Source organism: Myotis nattereri (assembly GCF_964212035.1).
Source record: "Myotis nattereri genome assembly, chromosome: 1".
NCBI classification, from domain to species: domain Eukaryota; kingdom Metazoa; phylum Chordata; class Mammalia; order Chiroptera; family Vespertilionidae; genus Myotis; species Myotis nattereri.
In genome coordinates this window covers 230,295,450-230,319,828 of record NC_138075.1, presented here as the reverse complement: position 1 = coordinate 230,319,828, position 24,379 = coordinate 230,295,450, and the positions used below count along the sequence as shown (strand labels likewise).

At 62.6% G+C, this 24,379-nt stretch overlaps 1 protein-coding gene across 2 annotated transcripts; it reads right to left on the bottom strand.

Annotated features, from left to right (window-relative positions):
• LETM1 (leucine zipper and EF-hand containing transmembrane protein 1) lies at positions 1–24,130 on the bottom strand. 2 transcript variants are annotated; one of them, XM_081092632.1, is made up of 14 exons: positions 23,870–24,130; positions 19,799–19,859; positions 14,254–14,695; positions 12,343–12,486; positions 11,859–11,996; positions 10,958–11,161; positions 6,244–6,363; positions 4,944–5,075; positions 4,495–4,635; positions 3,907–4,038; positions 3,657–3,791; positions 2,511–2,701; positions 1,876–2,014; positions 1–1,304 (listed from the first exon to the last, which is right to left on the bottom strand). In XM_081092632.1, the coding sequence occupies exons 1-14, from the start codon at positions 23,946–23,948 to the stop codon at positions 1,155–1,157; spliced, it is 2,208 nt and encodes a 735-aa protein (XP_080948758.1). In that variant the 5' UTR covers positions 23,949–24,130; the 3' UTR covers positions 1–1,154. The 2 variants fall into 2 exon arrangements, with proteins under 2 accessions (XP_080948758.1, XP_080948759.1); XM_081092633.1 differs by having other exon boundaries at positions 3,907–4,035.
• Between the last annotated feature and the right edge of the window lie 249 nt (positions 24,131–24,379).

The following is a 24,379-nucleotide window of genomic DNA, read 5'->3' as shown; positions in this document are numbered from 1 at the left end:
CACACTGCACAGATCTTATTTTGAAGTAAAAAAACAAAGCGGGAACAAATACAATATTTGTATTTGCACGTGGCCCGCGGGCCGTGGTTTGAGGATCCCTGGGATAGACCGTGCGCCCCGTGTCCTGTGCAAAGGCTGACGTCTGGGGAGACAAACGCTACTCCTATGCCCTGTCAGTTCCTCAGCGCCCGGAAGGCCCAGCGAACTGAGCAGCTCCTTCCTGAGACCGCCCGTCTGTCCGTCCGTCCGGGAGTCTGGCCACGCCTACGCTTGGATTCCCCGAAAGGACAGTCTTGCCTTGAAGGGCGGGTCAGAGCTGAGGCCACAGGCCACCTGGCCCTGCCCACCCCCACGCAGACAACTGCCTGAGCGCCAGGTACTGAGACTGCCAAGTGCCAGGCTGCACAGGGCCCTTCGCCAGCCCCAGGGGTGCCCACCACAGGTGCCCACCACAGCCCGGGAGTGGCCACCGGCCTGCGTCTCGGAAGGAGCTGGGCCAGAAGTTGGCATGACGGGCACCTGGAGGCCCCAGGGCTGCAGGGCGGACAGGGTGGCGCCTGGGGCTCCAGGGCCAGGCCCACCGCTGGGAGGGCGCAGTGGTATCGCCCCCGGGCGTGGTGCTCACAACCCCAATTAGTAAACTTTCTAAAAGCCACACCAGCACAATGAACACGCAAACAGCCAGGCTTCGTTAGTGGGCCACGCCGTATTTACATTAGGGTCACGCCCGAGTCAGGCAGACGGTGAACTGGTAAGGGGTCAGGTGAGAACCAAGGTGCATCGAGAAGAGCTGGCAGACGGAGGCCCCAGGGGCGTGGCGGTCCTCAGGCGTGGTTCGCAGGCCACAGAGCGCTCGGCGTGGCCCCGACAGTCGGGCGTCCAAGTCCACAGACCAGTGTCCTGAGCCGAGGGCCCACGGGCCGGGCCTCCTCCCAGGACACACACGGGCGCAGGCCTGAGCCACGTGAGCCGGCCCGTGGCCACGCGGGTACGCAGACACGACTCCCTGGGGCCGGGGATTCCAGGCTGACTGGCTCTTCGTGGAATGGTGAAAATTAAAAACTGCTTGATGATGGAAGTTCCTGATTTATTCCAGACAAAATATTAGACGTGTCACTAATAGAATCGCCTCAGCAGGAAGGGGCCGGCGGCAGCTACCCCTTCACCTCGGCCGCCTCCTTCTCGGCCTTCTCCTTGGCCTTCTCCTTCTCCTCCACCTTCTCCTCCTTCCCCAGCGTCGCCACGATCTCGGCCACCTGGCTGGTGGAGATGTGAATGTCCGCCTTGTCCACCAGCTCGATCACCTGCACACACAGGGAGGACAGGGCTCGGGGCCGGCTTCCTCAACCAGCACTCGGCCCCACGCCGCCCCCAGGGACTCGGTGCTTCCCCGGGGCCCAGGCTGCGGGGAGCGTCCATCGGGCCAGGCCTGCCCTGGACAGAGGCTCCGGCAGGGTGCAGGGTGCGGACACCGAGCTGCTGTCCATCCCGAGGGCCCCAGGGAAGGGGCAGGGGGCCTGGACTTGCCCTCCAGCCCCTGCAGCCGGCAAGGCGAGGGCTCCGAACGTGCTCCTGCCAACCCTCGATTCCCAACGAGACCAAGTCAGCCCCAGCCCTGCACTGGCTGGCCTGGGAGCCAGGAGAGCCGTGAAAGCTCCTGCAGAAGCAGCCCTGGCGGGCTTCCTCGGGACGGCGGGGCTGCTCCAGCCTCGGGCTGCCCAAGCTCCATGTGCCGGGGAACCTCGTGGTCCCTCAGGGTCACCCCCAGGCCTCAGAAGTCCCCCATACAGGCCCCTAGGACTGCCCGCACCCCCCTCCCCGGGGTCTGCCCATCCAGCCACCGCAGCAGCAGCCCTGCCAGGGCCTCAGACCCACCTTGACCAGGTCATTAATGTTGACCTTGCCGTCCTTGTTGTCGTCCAGGGCCGAGGCCAGGCTGACGAGCTTGTGTTCTGGAATGTGCTTGATTTGCTTCATGGCACTGATGAGCTCGGTGACGCTGATGACACTGTCCCTGGGGAGGGGGACAGGGAGAGCTGCATGTGACAGCCTGCACCCGTCACAAGGCGCCCAGGCCAGCCCCGCCCCGTAAACGTGGGGAGATCTCTTTGGACCAGTGAGGGCAGGTGGGCCCACACAGCCCAGCAGGTCAACCAGGAGCGGACGCTGCCCTCATCAGGGGGTGAAGGGTCTCCACCCGAGGACAGGACAGCACAGAGCCCGGCCCCGGGGGCGCGAGGTCAGCCACCACCTGGGGGCAGTCATGCTGGGACACGTGGGTGACCACTGAGTGCTTGGAGCGAGGTGGCCGCCCGCGGTGGGGAGGGCGGACAGCGGCGCACAGGGACAGAGGATGGCGCGCTGACGGCAGCCTCGTGGAGAAAAGAGGCTGACGGGAGGCGGGGTTCTGGCTGAAAACACTGGGTCAAGGCAGGGCAGCTGGGCACCAGGCTGTGCACGCACTGGTCAGCAGCCTGAGCCCTCCGTCCTCGGCGTCCGGCCGCACTCACCCCGCGGGCAGGCCCGGGGCGGTGGGGCCCAGCTTGCCAGCCTGCTGGTCCGCCTCCAGCTGCGTGAGCAGCTCGTCGATCTGCCCAATCATCTGCTGCACCCGCTTGGTCAGCCTCTTGCTGGCCTTGGACTCCTCCACCTCCATCTCCTTGCCCGTCTTCGAAAGCTCCTTCTTAATCTCTTGCAGGTCCTGATGGGATCACACGGTGTAAGGACTGTCCTAACCACTTACGTGCGGTTACACGGTGACCGACTCACACCCGCACCGCATGCCGTGCCCAGCACACACGTGCTCTGGGCTCTGCAGACTGGGACACCCTTGTCTAGAAAGGAGGTGCAGTCTGTCTGGCACCTCACCCTGCGTGTGTGGCGAGTGACAGATCAGAGTCAGAGCGTCAGCATCTCCTTACGTCCCTCACCAGCTTCGGGGAGGGGCGTGGGGGGGCCTGAGTGTAGGAGGAACCTGCTCTCTCCAATCAGCCATCTTTTCCCAGCAGAGCTGTGAAAGCGTGGCTCCTTTAAGTCCCATTAGGAAGTGATACTGATAAGTAACAAAATCAGTGACTATGAAAGAAAGTCAGGAATGAATAAGACCTCACTCAGCAACCACCCCGACTCCACCTGGCGCCTGCAGGTGCGGAGACACCAAGGGCGGCCGCTGCCAGAAGAGGCAGCTGGTGGGCTGCACCGGGTCCCTGAAGAGGACTTGGTCAGACCCCCTTCCTCTCCAAGGGCCTGTAGTAATAACACGGCCCTTTGGCCTATCAGATATTCAATGGAGGTGTTTTTGGAAACTGGAAGAAATCATAGTCTTAGGAGCAAATCCCACAGGCCCCCCGCCCCGCACCCTCAGCCCTGCACCCTGCTGTAGTCCCGCACCCTCAGGCCCGCACCCTCAGCCCCACACCCTCAGCCCCGCACCCTCAGGCCCACACCCTCAGCCCCGCACCCTCAGCCCCGCACCCTCAGCCCCGCACCCTCAGCCCCGCACCCTCAGCCCCGCACCCTCAGCCCCGCACCCTCAGCCCCGCACCCTCAGGCCCACACCCTCAGCCCCGCACCCTCAGCCCCGCACCCTCAGCCCCGCACCCTCAGGCCCGCACCCTCAGCCTTGCACCCTCAGCCCTGCACCCTCAGCCCCGCACCTCGCTGTAGTCCTGCACGTCTTCCTTGAGCAGCTCCAGCTCCTCCTTCTCCTTGGTCAGGGACGTCTTCTGCTCCTTCAGCTTCAAGCAGGCGTCGCTGAGGATGTCGATTTCCTCCTTGGTGATCTCCTCTTCCTGGGAAGGAAGCAAAGCAAAGACCCCGATGAAGGGGGTCCCTCGGGGGGGCGAGTCTCAGGCGGTGCACAGGCCGCCCTCCGCTCCCCTCCGTCGTGGGCGTGGCGCTGGTCACCTTCACAGCCTCCAGGACGGGGGCCGTGTCCTTCAGGGCCTCTGACGGCAGGGTCGCATCCACCACTTCCGGCTGCAGCTCGGCCACGGGGCTCGCAGGGGCAGCTTCCACCGCTTCAGGCGCCACCTCCTTCTGAAACACAGGCCGGGGCTGCTCAGTGCCACCCACCCACAGCCTTCCCCAGGCGCCCACGCCGCGCTGATATGCCGCCGGCCGGAGGGCACACTCAACAGCCAGCGACGTGACGGTGGACTCGGGTCGCCCAGCAGCGTGACCTGCCTCCGTCGGTCTCAGTGCGGGCGACCTGGTGACCAGGGGCAGGCACAGCCCAGCCTCTCCCACCCTCCGGCCCTTTCCTGACCCGGCATGGAGCTGCGCGGGGACGCGTGTGGGAGCTGGAGCCCACCCGGGGCCGGGGTGCTGAGCACAGCCTGGGCGGGCGAAGCTGGCCCCGGGACGGCCCGAGCACACCTGCCCGACCGTGCCGGCCACCCAGGAGGCAAGGAGGGCCCAAGCCCAGGCCCGTCCCCAAGGCAGGGCCTGCAGAGGTGCAGCAGGAGCCGTGCGGCACCAGCGCCCGGCACTCACCGCGGCCTCCGAGCGCCTCTGCCGCTCCTCCCGGTGCTCCTGCCGGATGGCCGCCTCCTCCTGCAGCGTGGCCTCCAGCTTCGCCTTGTTGTCCACCTGCTCACCCTCCACCTCCGCCGCCTTCACCTGCGCTTCCTTGGCCTGCAGAGAGGGCGCGCCTGGGGTGAGCCGTAGGCTGCCACCCCCAGAGGCCCACACCCCTGTCCCTGACTGTCAGCCCCCGGGCCTGGAGGGCACAGGACGTACTGCGGGGCCCCAGCTCCAGGGTCACGAGGCCCGAGGCCACCCATGAGTCTCACAGGCCCTCACTGCAGACCGACAGAAGGGGGTGAGTGGTGGGCGCGAGGGTCCCATGGCTGTGCATGGTGTCCTGGTGTCCTGTGGTCCTGCCCTCAGAAGCCAGGGGGCCCCTGGAGCACAGGGCAGGAGGTCCTCCCGGCTACACGTACCACAATCTCGGGGAGGGTCTGCAGCGTGGACTTGAGCTGGTCGGCGGGCGACAGGGTGTCTGGGAGGTACATGGCTCGGGACAGGATGAGCAGCGATGTGGGGATCTCCTGCTGCAGGTGGAGCTCCAGCCACTGCAATCGAAGGTCAAGACCTGGCCTCACCTGCCGGCCTCACCTGCCGGCCTCGGCCCACCCACACCTGAGACCTGGCCCTCCGCTGCCCTATCTGGTGGGGGAGGAGGGGGGAGGGGGTGGGGCAACAGCCACACAGGACTTGGGTGGATGGGGCTGATTCACTGCCTCGGTTCCTGACTCGATGCCCACCGGTCAGCGGCACGAGACGCCTGAGGACCCTGAGTTAGCGTCCGGCGGACAGGCCTCCAGGCGCCAAACACTGATGGACAGATTCGCTGCCAGCCAAGTCTTCGCTCAAAATGGCACCAAGCCCTGACGGTGGTGTTTGTGAATGCCCGCGGCCTGGGGGGTTCCCACCTGCTGTGGCCAGCACCACATGAAGCTATTTTAGTGACAAACAGACAACATTCAAACCGACAAGAGACCCTGACAATCTCTGCACAAAACTGGACACAAGACAGAAATGAGATGAGAAGGAACTCAAAGATCGGGGAGAAATGCTAAGGAGAGTAAGTAACCAGAGGAGGGAGGGGCGAGAACACTTGGACCGCACGCCCGAGCGAGCTCCGTGAGGCGGGAACGCCGCGTGCACGCTGGCCCTCGGCAGGCACAGGGCAGGGCCCGCTGCGGAGCACATCGCGCGACAGGGGACCAGTGGCTGAGCATTGGCCTCCACCTGGAGGACGCGCTGACCCCCTAGGAGGGGCCGCAGCATGGCGGTCAGGAGGCTGGGCGCCCTCACGCTCTCCACCCTCCACCTTCCGACGTGGCAGGTGAATCGCTCTGAGCGCCGCCTTTCCCAGGGCCCATCCACCGGTCGGGCAGAGCCGCCCTGAGCCTCTGGAGGGCGGTGCGCTAAAACCTGGCCTCGGTGAGACATGCCCGTGTCTCCAAGAGCTAACGCGGCGCTCACCTGCCCAGAGGACGGGAGCAGACAGACAGGACAGGACCGCACTGCAGTCCTGGAAGCCACCGCGGCCTCCGCACATGGGGAGCGCCGGGCACCACAGACCAAGTCAGGCACCTGTGCAGGCCCCGCGCATGAGGCCCGGCCGCTGCCCATGAGCCCGTGGGACTTGCAGGTCTCCTCCACGCTTCCCACAGGAGCCTGAGAGGGACTGACACCCGCGGCCATGCCCCTGGCCCAGCCGCCGCGAGCACGCACCTGCTTCAGCTGGTTCCGCAAGCGGTCTTCTGTGACTCCCAGGGCCCGCATGCCTCGTGCCCGACACGCCGCCTGCAACTCTTTGACGTTGAGGCTGTCCACACCCTCCTCTGCAATCAGCTGGAAAAGAAAGTCAACACGTGGCTGCGCTGTCATTCTGAAAGGGCACCAGAGGCTCCCGGCTTAATGGCCACTTGCTTGGGAACCACGTGCCCCTTGTCAGCCACGGCCTCAGAGGCTCTGCTAAGTAACACACGCCCTACCAAGGCCCCGCCTGGGTTTGCAGGGACAGGAACTGACCAAGAAGGGCCTGGGGAGCGCACACAGCCAGGACCAGCCCCAAGGCCGGAGTCTGGAAGAAGGGCGCCTCCACCCAGGCCCGTGGGGAGGGTCCCAGCACCTGTCCCTGCCCACAGCCCACCCAGCCCAACCCGAGCCTTGCTGTTTGCTGGACAGAAGAGCAAGGGCAGAGAGCAGAGCGACCACAGGCTCCCAAGATGTCTCACAGCCTCAGCCACCACTCCCAGCCAGAGGGAGAAGAGGGGCACGCAGGAGTCCCCTAGACAAGGACATGGGATGCAGCGCCAAAGACACCGTGCAAGGGAGGAGGGTGGGAGGAGAGCGGGGAGGGAGGGAGGGAGGGAGGGGAGACAGAACGACAGGCGCTCCCAATCTGTCCCCACCCCCCACCTCGACTCGCAGTATCCTGAGGGGGACAGGGGCGCCCCCACCCCATCTTCTTAAACGTTCATCCTGAGATGAGACAGGTGGTGGTAACCTCCCAAATGCGGGCCCCGTGGTGACATCGCCCCAAGTGCAGAACGAGATCACAGCCAGGTGACAGCATGTCCCTCCCACCGCCTCCCGCCCAACCAGCCCTTCATTTCGCTGCAGCCGACGCACGAGCGCACACAGGATCCATGTAACTTGCGGGGATTCCATGAAGACCACTCACACAGGCTGCCAGCGTATCAACAACTCGCCTTTCCGTGCCAAGGAGCACGGCCCAGCACGGCCCTGGTTACACTCGCCCACTGAGGGCGCCTGGCCCTGCCCAGCATGCCGTGCTCAGGAAGAAACTGCGTGCCTGCTTCCGGCCCCCATCCTCCTGGGGGTTCCGTGATCCCACTGCGACCTCTCTAGTGTTTCTGGGCGGCCCTCCTGTGTGTGGACCCTGAGAATAAGACACCTACTAAACAAGGGCTCCTGGAGGCTACCTGGGCTCGAATTTCCAAAAACAGCCTAGCACGGCTGGTGTGGCCCAGTGGTTGAGCGCCAACCTATGAACCAGATGAACCAGGAGGTCCCGGTTCGATTCCCGGTCAGGGCTCAGGACTGGGTGCGGGCTTGATCCTTAGTGGGGGGCGTGCAGGAGGCAGCCGATCCATGATTCTCTCATCATTGATGTTTCTCTTTCTCCCTCTCCCTTCCTCCCTGAAATCATTAAAAAAATATATTCAAACAAACAAAATCCCAGAGCCTGGCAGCTGTTTCTGCACAGGCCCTTCACCAGTGGCACTTTAAGGAGCAGCACTTCCCGCCTGCCGAGGCGTGTCCTTGCTGCCTGAGCCAGCCCCCACCGTGGCCACGCGGGCACCACACCTGCGTGACCGGTCCGGCCGCGCGTCCTCTCCCCGTCCAGGTGAACCGGAGGAAGCGCCCTCTTCCACTCGCACACGGAGAGCAGAGCCCCCCGCCACGGCGCCATCACTTGTGCTTTGACCGTCGAACGTCATCCGGGAGACGCGCGGAGAGCCTGCTGGACTGATCTGACGTTTCCTTCCTGGTGTTCCAGGGCCCTCCCATCACTTCCTGCTTCAAAAACCTCCGTCAGGGTCTTCGAGGACATGCCTGCTGGGAACACACGGTCGCTTTCCCTCTTCTGAGGTCTGACTTCCTCTTCGCCCAACAGGGAACGCTGCTGGACACAGAACTGTGGGCTGACGTTCTGTAGTATTTGTCCTGCAGGCAAGATGCTGTTCGCTCTCATTACTTCCAAATTACTTCTGTCCTTGAAGGCTCATTAGTTTGACTGCGACGTGTCCTGCAGGGTGTGGGTTGCTTTGGGTCTGTCCTGTCCGCGGTTCCCTCGGTTGCTTACATTCGTAGAATTGAAGGACTCGGGGAAGTGTCTAGCCATGACTTCTTCGAGCACTTTTCCAGCTCTACCCTGTCTCTTCTCTTCCCAGAGCCCCCACGACATATCTTAGTTCTGCAACAGCCCACAGGTCCCGGAGGCTCTGGCCCTTTCTCACTGTCCTCTTTGTAGTTCACATGTTAAATTCTACAACTTCCCTTGTTCACGGAGCCTGTATTTTGTCCTGTCCATCCTACTGGAGGGCCCATCACTGCGTTTTCCATGCTGGACTGTACCTGGGCATGAGGAGCAGCTTCCTACTGGAGCCCGGGTGTGTGGAGTATGACGTTATGTGACTGGGTCCCGTTTCAGTCCTCTTAGCTGCCCCTGACAGGGCTCTGGGAGAATAAGGGGCGCTGTTCTAACCATCTTCATAGATTTTGCAATTGGTTATCTGGCATCTGTTGATGGCCCAAGCTATTTGCATGTCCCTGGCAGCCCAGCTTTCGTGGGTGCACAAAGTCACCTTTCAGCCCTTTAACCACAAACCCCGACCTCTGCTTCACTTCCTGCCCAACCAACGTCTCCAGCTGGCCACCCCACCAGTGACAACGGCCCAGCCCCTTTCCTCCAGCCTCCCCTGCTGCCGCTTCCCATTCGGGGGCGCCGTGGCCGTTTCCAGGGAACCTGGAACAGCAGGCTCCCTTCACGGGCACCGATCTCTCTGTGCATCAGCCAGCCCATAAGCTGCACCCAGGTGCATTCTGGGACAGGCACGGTGCTGCTTCTGTCCTGCACGCTTCCCGGCTCCCCGGCAGGGAGGCAGGAGGACGCGTTATGCCCCGCCTGGCCTCCACCGCCGCACCTCCCACAGGGGGAGGAAGTGTCCTAGGACTGTCAGGTGGGTGCAGGTCTCACACCCACCCATGGACGCGGGGCGGGGCCAGTGTGTCCTGGGGTGTCTGGCTGGAGTCTTCTCTCCCAGGGCAAGACTGTCCTGTTCTTGGCCGAGAGCAGGCTCTGGACTTGCCAGTGTTTCTGTCGCCCAAGGCTGGGGTATGAGGCACGAAGACACTCGGTGGTTCCTGGGGTCCCAGGGCCCCCCCACACCACAGCCTTCTCAGGTGTGCTTCCTGCTTCCTGTCCAGGGAAAGGGCCCACCCCCTATCGACAGCGGAGGTCGCGGGAATCTGAGGCACTTCACGGTGGGATGACTTGTCCAAGGTCACAGGACGGGTGAGTGGCAGGGACTCCACCCGGCCACCTGCCTGGAGCCGCCTCCCGAGAAGACGGCGCCTCAGGACGGCCCGCCCGCTGCTCTCCAGCAGAGCGGTGCCCTGAGCACGCCCTCCCGGGAGAAACGCACAGCGGCTGCAGCCGAGCTCCTCTCGCCCCCACACACTCAGGACGACAGGGAAGGGTAGCTGCCCCGGGAGCCGGAGAAGCCAGGGACAACAGGACACAAGCGCGTCTGGAGACGGGAGAGCGACCACCAGGCTTCAGGGCAGTGAGAGCCTGTGGGCCAGACCAGGCTGCCAGGGAGTGAGCTGGCCATCCAGGAGCCGCCGGCCCAGCGGCAAACGCCAACTCGGAGCAGGCGGAGTCCAGGCAGAGACCACTGCTAAGAGGCAGCCATCTTGCCAGGCTAAGAAGGAGCAGCGGGGGTCCGGGGGCTCAGTCCAGAGAACAGAAAGTGCAGGAACCCCCTGGCGTCGGGCCTCACGCTAAGCGGGCACCGGGGAGGAGCTGGCAGAGCCTTGTGCAGCAGGCGGGCACCTGGGCTGTGCCATGGGAGCTCCAGGCAGAGGGCACCCCGGAAGCCAGGCCAGCCCTGGGGTGGTGACCTTGTGGGGGCTCCTGGAGGAGGACCACACCACCCAGAACCTCACTTCAGACAAGGTCTCCATTTGAAAAAGCTAAATACGACCAACAAGCCTAGCCCAGAGAGAAAACAATGAACACCTGTTTCATACTGTTATTGGAATAATTAGACGTGAACTAAGACTAGCATGTTCAAGAAAACAGACAGCAAGATGGACAGCTGTATGTGAGAAATGAAATCTTAAAAAAAATCCTGGCATCGAAATGAGGAACTCAGAAGTGGGTCTAAGAGTAATTCAACCCATGCCCTGGCCGGGCAGCTCAGTTGGTAGAGCATCATCCCGATACACCAAGGCTCAGGTCTGATCTTGTCAGGGCACAGGCCCGGGTTGCGGGCTCAATCCCCAGTGTGGGGTGTGCAGGAGGCAGCCAATAGATGTTTCTATCTCTCTATCCCCCCCCTTCCTCTCTCTAAAATCAGTAAGAATATATGTACTTAACAAAAAGAAACTTACTGGAGTGCTGTTTAGGCAGCAGAAGACTGGCTGCAGGAATGAACAAGCTATAACGCGCTCTCCGAGGAAGCGTCAGCCAGGCATCAGAACGCACCTTCCCAATGAGCCCCAGGCAACATGGGAGGATCCGATGCCACGCCAGGTGGGAAGTCACTTGGACGGCACGATCCCAGGATCACTTATCCCAGCAGACAGCACCCACGTGCCCACCAGGTGGGCACAGCCGCGATGCAAGGCTGACAGACCACCAGCGATGCCACCCCTGCTGCGAGGATGGCCCGACCTCGAGGCCGTCACTCACCTTGTCGTCCGCCTTGATGGAGCGGAGCCGCATGGTGAGCTGGAAGCGCAGGAAGTTGTTGGTGCCGATGGACTGCAGCTCCAGCAGCTTGCACAGCGCCACCAGCTGCGGCCGCGTGAGGTTGTCCAGGGTCAGCTCGTCCTCAAACAGTTTGGAGAAACGGATGATCTCCTCGTTGCTGGGCCTCTCCCCGGTCTCTCGGATCTGCAGGAGCCATGCTGAGCGTCACTCACGGTGGGCCGTTCCCTGAGCACGCACAGGCAGGCACGCACACACACACCTGCGCACAGCACCCCTCCCAGGCCCAGGGGCCACCAGCCCCAAGTGAGGAAATGAGGAGGACCGGGAGCTGGGGGAGGTGGACTGCCTGGACTATCAGGCACAACCTCAGAATTGCCTCTGAGACTCAACCCCGAGGGCAGCCCAGCCCGGAGGGTAGGCTGGCGACTGGAAGAGGCCCGGCCTCCCCCTGCTGGCAAGGAGGCCCTGCCACTCTCCCCACCTCAGCCATGGCTGTGGAGCAGCCTGTGGTCCATCCTCTCCCCTGCCCACCCCCTGCTCGTCACACTGCAGGGTCTTAGGTTCCTCATTTGCCGAACTCTCCCTCTCCTGGGGCTGCTGCAAAGTTGGAGGCAGAGGCAAGTAACTGAATGTCAGCGGGTTCAAGTTCTCAGACTGCGGTTCAACCCGAGTGCGGAGGGAACCTCCATAGACCCTGGGCAGCAGCTGCCGCCGGCCCGCCCGACCGGGGAGGGGGGTCAGGAGCGCCTCCTGCTGCTACAGTAGAAAAAGGGAGGATGGCAATGAGGACCACTCCCCAGAGAAGACAGGTGGCCCGAGGCTCTAACCAGCACTAAGGACAGTGGGCTGAGGCCACAGGGGCTCCGAAGCATCAGGGCACCTTCTGGAAAAACAAGGAGAAGTCTTTGGTGGCGCTGCCCGTGGCCGCCTTGTTCTTCAGGGCCATCTCCTCAATGGTGTCCTGGAGGAACTTGGCCAGCTCCAGCTTCACCCGCAGCTCCTTCTTCAGCCTCTCCTCCTGCGGGGCAGAGACGGGCGCTATCCTCTGCCCAGACCCTCCCCGACGAGCGGGGCTGGAGCGTCCCCTCCAGCTCCTGCCTCCCACTGTGCCACCCAGAGCAGGGCTGGCAGAGTCCACACCCGGCTGGGCATGTGTCCCCACAAGACCCCACTGACCGAAGCAGGCAGGGTCGCACAGCTGGGGGCTGGCTTGCATCCCACCCCACGAAGGGTCTCAGCCCAGCGTGAAGACACGGGTCCGGAGCAACCATGTTGCACACACATCTAAGAGAAGGCGACCCCCGGGGCGGGGGAGCCACCGCGAAGGAACACGCCCCGAAGCCCGAGCAGGGCGGCGCCTTCACCTTGATGGACTGGGTCTCAAAGGTGGACGGCAGCATATTGGGGAACAGCTTCACCACGACGGGCAGCAGGAACTCCATGAAGGGCACCACGATGAACACCAGGAAGGGCACCAGGCGGAAGAGGTCGGCGCAGATGCGGAGGAACTGCAAGGAATGGCGGGGTCAGAGGTCACGGCGCACGTCCTGCAGGCCGGGAGCTCCAGGCCACGGGGACCCACAGGAACTCCCGGGCCGTCCCTTTCGGCCGGGCCTGCAGGAGAGCTGGCTGGGCGCAGCACCCAGAGCTGGGGCCTCCGGGACCCGCCCCAGAGGCACTGAGCCGGGACCCTGGGGTCCTGCTCTGGGGAAACAGCTGCGGCAAACACAGTGCTGCCCACAGGCGGGCCTGGCCGGTGGAGAGCAACCACGAGGACGGGTCGCTGCTGGGGAGGCTGTGGCCACACCACCCACCCCCAAGGCCGTGCATTTCTCTGGTTCTTCCTGAAAGGGCTGGATTTAGGACTGAACTGCACGGCGATCGTTAGAGAAAACCCAAGTGCTTCCCCAACATAAACACACTGCCCCCGCCACCGACGACGTGGCCACTGGGGGTCGTCAGAACCCCGCCAGGCGAGCGCGGCTGCCTCTCCATGTCCTCAGCCCACGCCCGATGGACTGGCCCGCAGGCCTCTGGGGAGAGAGGCCACGTCTAGAAACACGCCCGCTGCTGGGTGTGGGTGCTGTGCTCCCGCCAAGAACCAGCTCCCGAGGGTCCCGAGGGAGGGCTGCCCTTGCTGGGCAGGGCCGGGGGAGCTGTGCGGAGGCCCTGGAGGCCAGGCCGACACCCACCTCTCTCCCAGGTCACGCAGCCACGGTGCTTCCCGTCTCTACTGATGCTCCCAAAGCAGCAACCTCCTCACTCACCCCACCTCCCGCTCACCAGCTTTGCTGCCTTTTCCGCACATTCATTTTTCTATTTATTACCCTACGTTTTTCATTTGTTTACAATGCATTCTTGTTTTTATTTTATGCTCAAATGGTCCCAGATCGGGCCATGGAAAGGCCCGTCAAGTGGGTGCTGCATTTTGTTTGTTCTGTTAATCCTCACCCACGGATATTTTTCCAGTGATTTTTAGAAACATCAATGTGAGAGAGACATTGATTGGTTCCTCCTACAGGTGCAACTGAGGATGTGTCTTGACCAGAATCAAACCTGCAACCCTCCAGTCCTTGGGCCGATGCTCTAACCGCTGAACCTGGCTAGGGTCAACTGTGTGCTTTGTTTTTTTTCATAACAGCACATATTGTCTTCAACGAAGTAGCAAAAACCCTGTAACTTTCACAGCAGAACAGGGCAGGGAGGGGCAGAAGAGAACCTGAACCAGACAGCCTTATTTGGGCAGTGCGCGTGTAACCCATGTCCAGTAAACACTAATTGGGAAATTCTAATCCAACTGTTCTTCAAAGTACCCATCTGTGCCCTTCTCCCAGCATCCCTTGGACTCCAGCCAGTAACCACTCCTATGTGGTCCATGGAACCTTGAGCGCCGCATAAAGCCAGAAGCCAGTGCTCACAGGTCACAAGCAACCCCCGGCCGTGACCGAGGCCCCCCTTCCCACGGAGGAGCCTCGGCATCAGCCTTCAGGGAAGGACAGCCAGGGCCTGTCCACGGGCTCCAAGGCCCTGAGGGCTGCAAGCTGCCCCTTGTCCCCCGGGACTCGGCACAAAAGAAAAGACACAGGGGCCGGGAGCACAGGTCCCAACAAGCCACGCAACCTGGAAGGAGGCGCACAGCCCGACCACGGGGGAGCAACGGGACGGAAAAGGCAGGCCACCAGCCCCCGCAGCAGCTCAGCAGACAGGGCCCCCAGCACCAGCCCCCAGAGGACAGACCCGCGGCACCGGGCACCCGGGGCGGGCGTGCGCATTACCTGCCTGCGCTCGCGGCGGGTCAGGCTGTGCCCGTTGAGGATGCGCCAGAGCATGCGCGCCGCGATCTTGGTGTCGATCCAGAGCAGGCGGAAGCCGTGGTAGTAGTGCTTCAGCTCGTCCAGCACCCGCTGCCCCAGGGACTTCTTCACCACCACCTCCGCGGGGGGGCTGTACACCGGCCCGCCCTCCTCCAGCTTCTTGTTCTTGTCCTTGAGGGACTTGAGCGACTTCTCCACCACCGAGTCGTCGCGCAGCGCGGGGGAGGAGTGCCAGCAGCGCGCAGGCGGGAGCTGCGGCTGGGCGACCAGCAGGCCCGCGGAGGCGGGGGCCCACGGCGCTCGGGCCACCGCACACGCCCGCTGGGGCCTCCGAGTCCAGCAGCCCAGGGGGTCGCCTCCGAAGGAAAGGTGCACGGGAGCACAGCCGCCCGGCAGGACACGCCTGGGAAGGGAGAGAGCAAACAGCCATGTCTGACCTCCCCCTCCTCCACGCACCGTCTTCCCTGCGCACAAAACACACCCTCCACTTCCCTTCCCGCTGCCTGCAGCCCACCCACCCAGCCCTTCCCTCCAGAGCAGGGTGGGTGGAGGAGCTGCACCCCCAGAGCCACAGGGGCTGGGGCCTCACAGGCAGGACACAAGCACAGGCAGCAAAAGCTGGACCCGGAACAGACACCCCAGCTCTGGGCGGGTCTCCCAGGCCCATTCCCACAGGCTCTGAGAATCTGGGGGTGGGGTGTGGAGCAGGGAGGCCCTCTCCCCTGTAGAAGGTGGCCTTCTACAAAGACCTGCCGTTCCTGAGCACGTCCTGAAGATCAGCGAGGACGTGCCACGTCAACGATGGCCTGGACCTACCACCCGGGCGCCCACAGGTGTCGGCACAAAATATCAAACACCAAGAAGCCTTTGCCAAGCCCACTGCCTCCCACTCAGCCCCTCACTGCTCCCCTCGCCCCAGCAACGGGCAGGCGCTGCTCCCTCAGGCCGCCTGACCCACAGCCTGTCCTCCTGGCCCGTGACACTCAAATCCATCACGCATGCTCCGTTCCCCTGCACCGGCTCCGTGAAGCCCCGTGGGAGATCTGTACACCTAAGCCCTCTCCATCCACACTCAGGCCCCAGGGCGCACAGGCTGTGGCTGCCAACGTAGGCCAAGCTGCTCCCCGGGCCCCTACAGCTGCATCCTCGGGTCCACCCACAAAACGGCCCTGGGAGGAGGGCGGCAGCAGCCTGAGTGCCTGGCGCAGGGACTGTGCCACCCGCAGCTTATGGTGCCCGGCCAGAGCCTGGCACCACCCAGGGTCTGCACTCGATGAGGAGACCCTCTTCCGGCTGCAGCAGAGACAAAGATGTCTACAGGGCCAACTGGGACAGCTGCCCCACAGTCCCTTCCGTTTCCATCTCCCACTCGTCTGTCACTGAAGCCTCTCCTTGGTCAGGCACACACCTGCCTCCGGGTGGCACAGGCTCCGACTTACTTCAGGGCACACCCAGCGTCTCCTGCCAATCACCTCTCTGTGCCTCAGAATGTCCTCTGGAAGTGTGTGTGCTGCCACACTGTGTGACAGCATCTGGCGCACAGCACAGGAGTGGCAGCTATTGCAACTGCCCACAAAGTGGGTGAGAGGCTGCCAATTGGGGCGGGAAGAAGCTCGTAGCTTATCGTGGGCCGGTACAGCTACCACAGGGCACCACCATCCCCCCACCTCTGCGCCCCACTTCTGTCCCTCACACCCTCCCTGTCCTGAGTCTCAGGCCCCGGGGGACAGGCTGCCAGGGCACAGGAGGGCTGCTCGGGCTCAGCAGTCCCCTGACCACTGCAGCAGTGACTGTCACGCCTGTCCTGGGGGACAGTGGCCACACACACAGATCAGCCTTCCTCCTGGCCTCATCAAGCTGAGTATCCAATTTCCACCCTCCATGAGCCAGGAAGCCAATGGCTTCCAGGAGAAGGCGTGACATCACAGTCTCCAGGGGCAGCCAACAGGCTCGGACAGATGTGTGAAGCCAGACTGAGCTGAGGAGCACCTGGTGTGCAGCGAGGGCCTGCTGCCTTTAAGCACATTAGAGAGAGTGTTACTAACACTCTAGCCAGAAAGGGTGAGCTATTTTCAAAAGCATACGGTGTCATTTACTATTTAAAAATCCTGAACTAAACCAATCTGGGCACGGCCACTGCTCCGGGGCAGCCGGGACAGATGGCATCGTCAAGGCCGCCCCTGCTCTGCCCACACCCGCCAGCGCTCGCAGCACCCTGAGAAGCACCGCCCCTTACCTGCGCGGGCAGCAGCGCAGCCCCTGCACCAGCCACACCTGTTTCTCCTTCCTCCCCCCTTTTCATAGGTCACCTTCCCACTCAGGGAACCCCGGGGGGAGGCAACATGTCCGCAGGGAGCACGTGATCACCGAGGAGGGCCCCTTGGAGCACAGGCCCGCGTCGGGGCTCCCCTCGCTGCGCGTTTCATTTCAGGACGCAGGCTGCGTCCTTCTCAACCAGCCGCCTGCCATCCCGCCCAGAAGAGCAAGGCGAGGCAGCGCCTGGCAGAGGAGCAGGGCTCACGGTGGTGGCTCACGGGCCACTAAGCTCCTGGTACATGTCCCCTGGAAGGGACAGCCCACCAAGACAATGGCCTGAGGCCGGGACACCACTGTCCTTCAGGGACACGACACTAGAGGGGCAGGGCACCTCTGCCCAGAGACGAGAGAAACCACAGGCCCCCAGCTGGGGAGCCAGAGGCCACCACCCACAGCACCTCAATGCCTGCTGGAGGCTCCAGGCCCCACACCACCCACCTAGCAACCCCTCGCGTGTGCGGGGAGCACCGGGCACCAACACAGCCAAGCTTGTGAACAGTCACACCCGTGAAGCGTAAGGATACAAACAGCCTCCTGCTGCCAGGTTTTCCCACTGAACGAGGTTACAGTCTGGTCCTCAGAGCGGGGTGCCTCCCTCTCACCGCTGGGGAGAGGTCAGGAGCAGCGGGGTGACGTCCACGACGAGGTCTAGGACCAGAAACTGTCCACTTGCTCACTCATCCGGGCCTGACCCATTTCAACCAAAGACTGAGATTGCAAAGCAACTAATACAAGTGGCTGCCACTTACAGACACGTCCCTGTGCGACTCAGCATTTCTCATATTGTGCGATCACAATGAGGAGTAAAATTTGTGGAGGCTGAAAATGACATGAGATTCTGCCTCTCATCTATAATTCCTAATTTGAGCCTATTGTTTAACTTTCTAAAAGTTGTGAACTTATAAAAAATATCAATAAAGCACAGCTTTTGTTTTAATTAGAGGCCCGGTGCCTATGCACTGGTGGGGCCCTCAGCCTGGCCTGCACCCTCTCGCAATCCAGGGCCCCTCGGGGGATATTGGACTGACAGTTTCGGCCCGATCCCCGCAGGCCAGGCTCAGAGACCCCACCGGTGCACGAATCTGTGCACCAGGCCTCTAGTATGCATATATGATCTTTGGTTAATCTCTTCCCACCCTCTCCACCCATTCCCTCGGAGACTCATCAGTTCTATGTTTCCATGCCTGTGTGTTGAGCGTCTGCCCCCTGGTGGCCAGTGCGGGCCACAGCTACCGCTCAAATGGTCGCTTGGGTGTATATATAGATATGAACCATGAGTGCAGGTATATTTGAATCTTAGAGGTTCTCGACAAAGTCAGCACCCATTGCTAATAAAAACTTTAAAATGAGAAAACAAGCTACTGTTACACACAGCAGTGCACACCAGACACTGCTTGCTATTGTGAGGACGCACGCATGACCACAGCTGTCATGCCTGGCCCCAGAGACAACAGGCCTGGCTACTGAGGTCCGAACTGCAACCACACAACCAAGGCACTGTGTGGAGGACGACCCCCAGCACTAACTACAGAGGCTACAACAGCAGCTACAGGTGCTCAGTGGAGCTGTGTGAAGTGCTGGCCCAGGAAGACAGATTCCTGAGTAAAGACCACGGAAGGAGGCGCATTCCACCACCCACAGGTCACCTCTGGGAATTGTCGTAAAGGCAACTGTTTAACTTTCTAAAGAAAGTAAGTGTGGCCCATATAAAGAAACTGACGTACCTTCTTCTGAAAGAGAGAAAAGGTCTTAATAAAACTCCTTACACCAGGGACACGGTATGTAAATCAGAAAGTGGCCCAGCTGGTGTTGCTCAGTGATTGAGTTCTATTCCCGGTCGGGGCAAATACACGGGTTACGGTCTCGATCCCCAGTGGGGGCGTGCAGGAGGCAGCTAATCAATGATTCTCTCTCATCATTGATGTTTCTCTCCCTCCCTCTCCCTTCCTTTCTGAAATCAATAGTGTGTGTGTGTGTGTGTGTGTGTGTGTGTATATATATATATATATATACTTTTTTTTTTTTTTTTAAGTTAACATTCCTCTCCGTGGCTGGGTGGCTCAGTTGGTTGGAGCATCTCATGAACCAAAAAGGCTGTGGATTCGATGCCTGGTCAGAGCGCATATGGGAGGCAACTTATTGATGTTTCTCTCTCTCCTCCCTCCTCTCCTCTAAAAATCAATAAAAACACATCCTCAGGTGAGGATTTAAAAAAGGTAGTGTTCCCCAATGGTTTTATGGATTTAATGGCATTTCAGTTACAATCCCAAAAAGACCATCTTAGAACTGAGATGATCTCACTGAGGGACAGCCCAGAGACGAGGGCCGGCTGGAGAACTCGCAGGAGTGACAGGCGCGGCCCAGGAACAGCCGCGCCCACGGGACAGGCCCTGGTCCTGCAGGCTCCAGGGCCCGGTCAGCGGCGCCTGGGCTGCTCCTGCAGGTGAACCCGACCGCACAGCCGCCCCCAACCTGGCTTGGCTGTCAGGACTCTAAACCAGCGACCACACACCCAGCACTGACTGCCAGCCGGGGGCCACCTCGTTCACGCACCAGGACCAGACCCCTGGGGCCGCAGGGCCCCTTGTTTCCTACCACCCACAGGCCCAGGCCCTTGAATGCCCCTAGTCCACTTCAGAATGAAATCTACGAAGACCAGGAGTCAAGATGTCCTCTGCTCATACATCAAAGGCTCCCGTCATAACCAGAAGGGCTCCACAGCCCTGTGGCCACAGAAATCTAACGAAAATCAAGAGCCAGGAGCACTCTGGCTGCAGAGGGCCAGTGGGGCTGCTGCTGGGAGGGGCTCCTACACAGACTCTGTCGTGTCCCCTCGAAGGCTATGCTTCTGCCGGTCTGCCATCAGATACACGCACACGCGTGCAAGGCTGTGGGCAGGCTCATGGGAGCACTTCATACAGTCCTAAAATGGGAAATACGCTTGAGCACAATTTTGCTTTCACAACCACCAAGTTTTGGTTGTTTGGGGCATGCAGGAGGCAGCTGGTCCATGATTCTCTCTCAGCATTGACGTTTCTCTCTCCTCTCTCTTCCTCTCTGAAGTCAATACAAATATATTAAACTATATATACACACGTTTGTGTTTTTTTAAAGGAGTAGGAGACACTGGCTCCCCAGATGGAGGGTTCCCATCGTTCCAGCAGCCCTCGAGGCAGACACGCTTACTTACAGGCGGCTGATCCACCCCACGGTGTTGGCACAGCTGAGACAGGCGTGGTCCCCCGGACTACCTGCAGCAAAGCAGAGGGAACGGTCAGTTCACACCAGGCGCTCTATGCTGACACCGCGGCGAGTCTGAGGAGCCTCTTTAAGGTAAGCCGGAACCCTGAGTGGCTGCTGAACAGTTCAGGGTGCTGCCAGGTGAAGGGTTTGCCCCGGGACGGCCCGGTGTCTTGGGGTGGCTCTAGGGGAGAAGGGGAGCCCGAGTCAGTCCCTGGCTCCGCATCTCCCAAGCGGAACGCCAGCCAAAGGCCCAGGGACTCCAGCTTCAGGGCCCCAGGGGCAGCTCCCTGCTGGCTCCAGCTTGGCTCTGGTGGGCAGAGCCAGAAGGAACATGACCCCAACGCACAGGCAGCCCCGCGTGCCAGCAAGGCCACACCCAAGTGACCCACCGCTTCCCCTGCCCACACGAGGGGCGAGGGCTGAGAATTACTGGGAAAACAAACGCCAAGAGTAAGGCATTTTTTGGCTAAACATTGATGAGCACACAGCGCAACGTGAGGATCTGGTTGTATTTGTGACCCTTGCCCTACCTCACTAGTCCCCCTCAGCATAAGTGCAGGGTCACCCACATGACCGGCCTGCGGGCCTCCTGGGGTCAGGCCCTGAGGGGACAGGACAGTCCTGAGCCGCTGGGCGCAGGCGGGGAGCCTGGAGGGCGCTGGCAGCAAGGCCGGCAGGAGCAGCAGTGCCTGGAACAGGCCGGGCTTGCCGAGAGCCAACGTTGGGGCCAGCAGAAGAGAAGACGGACGGACGGGACCGGGGCCGGCCCCACTCTAGGCCCTGCGGTGCGGCCAGGCGAGGTGGACCCTCTGAGGACAGGGACTCCAGCTGTCACTTGTGAAATTCGATAGGAGGCTGCTGTCAACACGGACTAGTCTCACTTTCCTGTGCAGAAAGCTGCTCCCATCAAACATTAAATTTAGAGTCTTGCTCGTGGATGTCAGCCTGGCTGTCAGCTGGGGGCTGGGCTCACTAGCTCGGTCACCATGGCTCATAAAGTACCTTTCCTATTTCACACGTGACATTTCCTGTTAACATTACAAAACACATGGCCAACACACCACTCCAGCCAGGGAGCCCCCAGTTGTCTCCCAAAAAGAAGTCTGCCCCTCACCCCTGGCCTGTCCCCTCTGCCTGCCCAGGCCAGCACCCCCCCTCAAGTTGGCTCAGAAATGGCTCCCCACCTGCACATGCCTCCCAGAAGCCAACAAGCTGCCACAGTTCGAGGTGGCATGAGCTCACCCCCCCACCCCCACCTCCTCCCTTCACAGGCTCGCTGCACTCTGCAGGCCCCGGCCCTGCAGCAGCGAGGTGGTCCCTGGACACCCCCTCCTCCTGGAAGCCCTGCTGTGTTGTCTTTTTCCCACACCAGGTGTGTGTCCTACCATTCAATGCTGACACTACCCGGGTTAGTACAGACCCCAAGTTACACGAGACTCCCCGCCCGCCCCGCCCACGTGTCAGCTGCAAGGAGGGTGCCCAGGCTGCCCGCGTTCTACCAACTACAGATGCAGGTCCCTGGGATGACACCGGACCCGGGAAGGTGCTCTCCGTGCTGCTGCAGTTCACTACAGAGGACACGGTGCCGCCCAGAGGAGGAGGCACACAGCTCAAGGTCCAGCCGCCCTGAATGCAGAAGCTTCCTCCTTGTGGGGTCAGCAAGTGCCGCCAACCCAGGAGCTCCCCACGCCTCCCTGTCCAAGACCTTTATCTTCAGTACCTGGTATGACTGGTTACCTGTGTGACCACTGGCGACTGAGCTCAATCTCCAGGCCCCCACTTCTCCCCGCGGTTGGGGGTGGGGTAGAAGGTCCAGGCCGCTAATCACAGGGACTTCGTTAGCATACACTCAGGTTAGAGAAAGAGTGGCTCATTCTGTATCACCCGAGACACCCTGATCACTCCAGAAACTCCACCCACCAGCATGGCTCAGTGGCTGAGGGTCGATTTATGAACCAGGAGGTTCAATTCCCCATCAGGGCACATGCCTGGGTGGCGGGCTTTACCCCCTGTGTGGGGCGTGCAGGAGGCAGCCAATGGATGACTGTCTCTCATCATTGATGTTTCTCTCTCTCTTCCTTCCTCTCTGAAATCAATAAAATATATGGGAGAGAGAGAGAAACATCAATGATGAGAGAGAATCATTGATTGGCTGACACCTGCACGCCCCACACTGGAGACCGAACCCACAACCCGGACATGTGCCCTTGGCGAGAATCGAACCCGGGACCCTTCAGTCCACAGGCCAATGCTCTATCCACTGAGCCACACCAGCCAGGGCCTATGTATATATTTAAAAATATGAACAAGAAATCCCAAGGGCTTTTGGAGGTCTGGCAAGAACTGGGGGAGGGGCAGAGACCAAGTGTATTTCTTCACACCTCACACCTCTCTTGATGGGGCCCCGGATTCTCCCTCGCCAGCTGCCCCACCTCCAGCTCCCCCACGGGCACTGTACCTGAATACCTGTGGGTGCACCTGACCCAGCGTCCATGGGCACCTGCCATTCCACAGCCCTAAGACCCCCGGCTCCCCCAGGCAGCTCCTCTGAGGCCGTTTCCATAACGGCTGGGAGCCTCCCTGAGGGCACCTGCCCTCTGCCCTCACACCCAGTCCCTGGTGAAGGTGAAGGTGAGCCTGGCCCGCCCACCTCTAGGCAGCCCCAGGCCCGCCCCAAGATGCCCTGCACACAGCACTTCCTCCAAAGAGCAGCGTGCCAATGGGGGCGGGAGGGGGGGGGCAGTGACCAAAGAGCAGGGGGCCCGGCAGACCCCCCCCCCAGCCTCACGCTGGCAGCTGGCCCCTGGACAAGAGGGATGAGGACGCTCCCCAAGACCCACAGCCGCTCTGAGCCTGAGCAACACGGGGACATCCCCACAGAGGAGCGGCCGCAACGCATCCACCAGTCCTCCCGAAACCGGGAAGCTGGAGAGAAACCGGCTGAAGGCGCCGCGGCTCCTGGGCCCGGGGATGAGAAGGGTCCGCGAGAAAGAAGCGCGCGGGACGGGACGGGACGGGACGGGAGAGGCTGTCACAGGGAAACGGTGTCGGAACAGGGGCAGTGACCCGCGTGGCCGCAGCTAACAGTCTCCGCACCGGCTCCGCGACTGCAACGAAGAGGCGCCCTGATGTCAGATGTCAGGTGTCAGATGCCAGCACCGGGCCTGGACCGGACCGGAACGGAACGGCCGCAGCAGCCGGAGCCCGCCGCCCACAGCAAGCCCGCGGCCTGGCGGCCACCCCGCGGGGGACATGACCACAGGGAACACGCGTGACCCCGAAACGATACCGCCACCCAGGCTGGCCCCGCCCACCCCAGCGCTATGAAGGCGGGGGCCAGGGCGCCGTCATCAGGAGCCCGCGGCGGGGAGCGGCCGGCCGGGCTGCCAGCGCTCCAAAGGCCCGGCAGCCATCGCGGCTGAAAAGTTTCCAGAATCGCGCCCCGGGAGGCTCCTTTCACTCGAGTCTCGGTCTCACAGGACAAGCGTCCTCTTTCCCGCGACCTGGGGTTCGTGGAGAGAGGGGGGACCCCGAGGAGCCCGCGCTGGGTGTGATTCCCGGGCCCCAGCTGGGGTCGCGGGCGCCCCGGGTGCAGGCGCAGGTCCCACCGCAAGTCCTGCCCGCCCCCCCCGCCCCCGGCCGCCTCGTCTCGGAGCCCGGGCAGCGGCCCAAGGACGCGGCTGCTCTCGTGATGGGCGCCGCGTTCCACGGGGCTTCCCCGCGAGCAGCGCCGGGCGGACGGCAGCGCGTTCCCTGCAAAGCTCTCCCGGCCCCGCTCTGCTCGCCGCGGCCGGCGGGCGGCTGAGGTCACGGCGCGAGCGAGTCACAGGCCGCCGCCCGCCGGCCTCCGGGACGCACGGCCTCCGTGCCCGGCAACCGGCCCGCCCGCCGGGGCGTGGCGCGGGGCAGGCGGCCGGGCCCAGCCGGCGTGACCCAGACCCGCCGCGTCCCGCCGCCCGGAGCCCCCTCCCCGGCTCGGTCCTCCGCCCCCGGCCCGCGCCGACGGCGGAGCACTTACCCCCCCGGGCGGCGGCGCGGGGCGCCGGGAAGCGGGCGGGCCCCCGGCTGCGGCAGCTCCTCAGCAAGATGGACGCCATGTGTCCGGCGGCTCCCGCCTCCTGAGGCGGCCTTCTCCTCCTCCTCCTCCTCGCCGGCCTGGCGGCGGCTCGGCCCGCCCGCGCGGACGGTTGAGGCGGCGGTTGGCTGCCGGCGGCGGGCGCTCAGCTCAAGGACCCGGCACCGGCGGCGGCCATGTCCCGGCACAGACGTCCGGCGGCGCGGGGCGGGGCGACGGGCGCCGCTCCCATTGGGCCCCTCGGGCGCCCGCCGCCGGCCAGGTGAGGGCGGTCCCGGCGTGCCCCGCGGCCGACTACGGGTCCCGGCGTGCCCCGCGGCCGGCCCCGCGCGCTGCATTCTGGTCCTCGCCGAGCCGCCGCGCACTCGCGGAGGGAGCTGTGGTGCTGCGTGCGGGTCCTTCCGCGTCCGGAGGCGGCTGGCAGCGGCGGGCCACCGGGACTGGGGAGCCCGG

Bases quoted from the DNA above. Each gene is read 5' to 3' on its own strand.
- LETM1 (XM_081092632.1), bottom strand. From the start codon at position 23,948: ATGGCGTCCATCTTGCTGAGGAGCTGCCGCAGCCGGGGGCCCGCCCGC. The intron at 2,702-3,656 runs GTGCGGGGCTGA...TGATCCCATCAG, and splicing joins ACGTGCAGGACTACAGCGAG to GACCTGCAAGAGATTAAGAA. The intron at 2,015-2,510 runs GTGAGTGCGGCC...CCCCCTCCCCAG, and splicing joins GCCCCGGGCCTGCCCGCGGG to GGACAGTGTCATCAGCGTCA.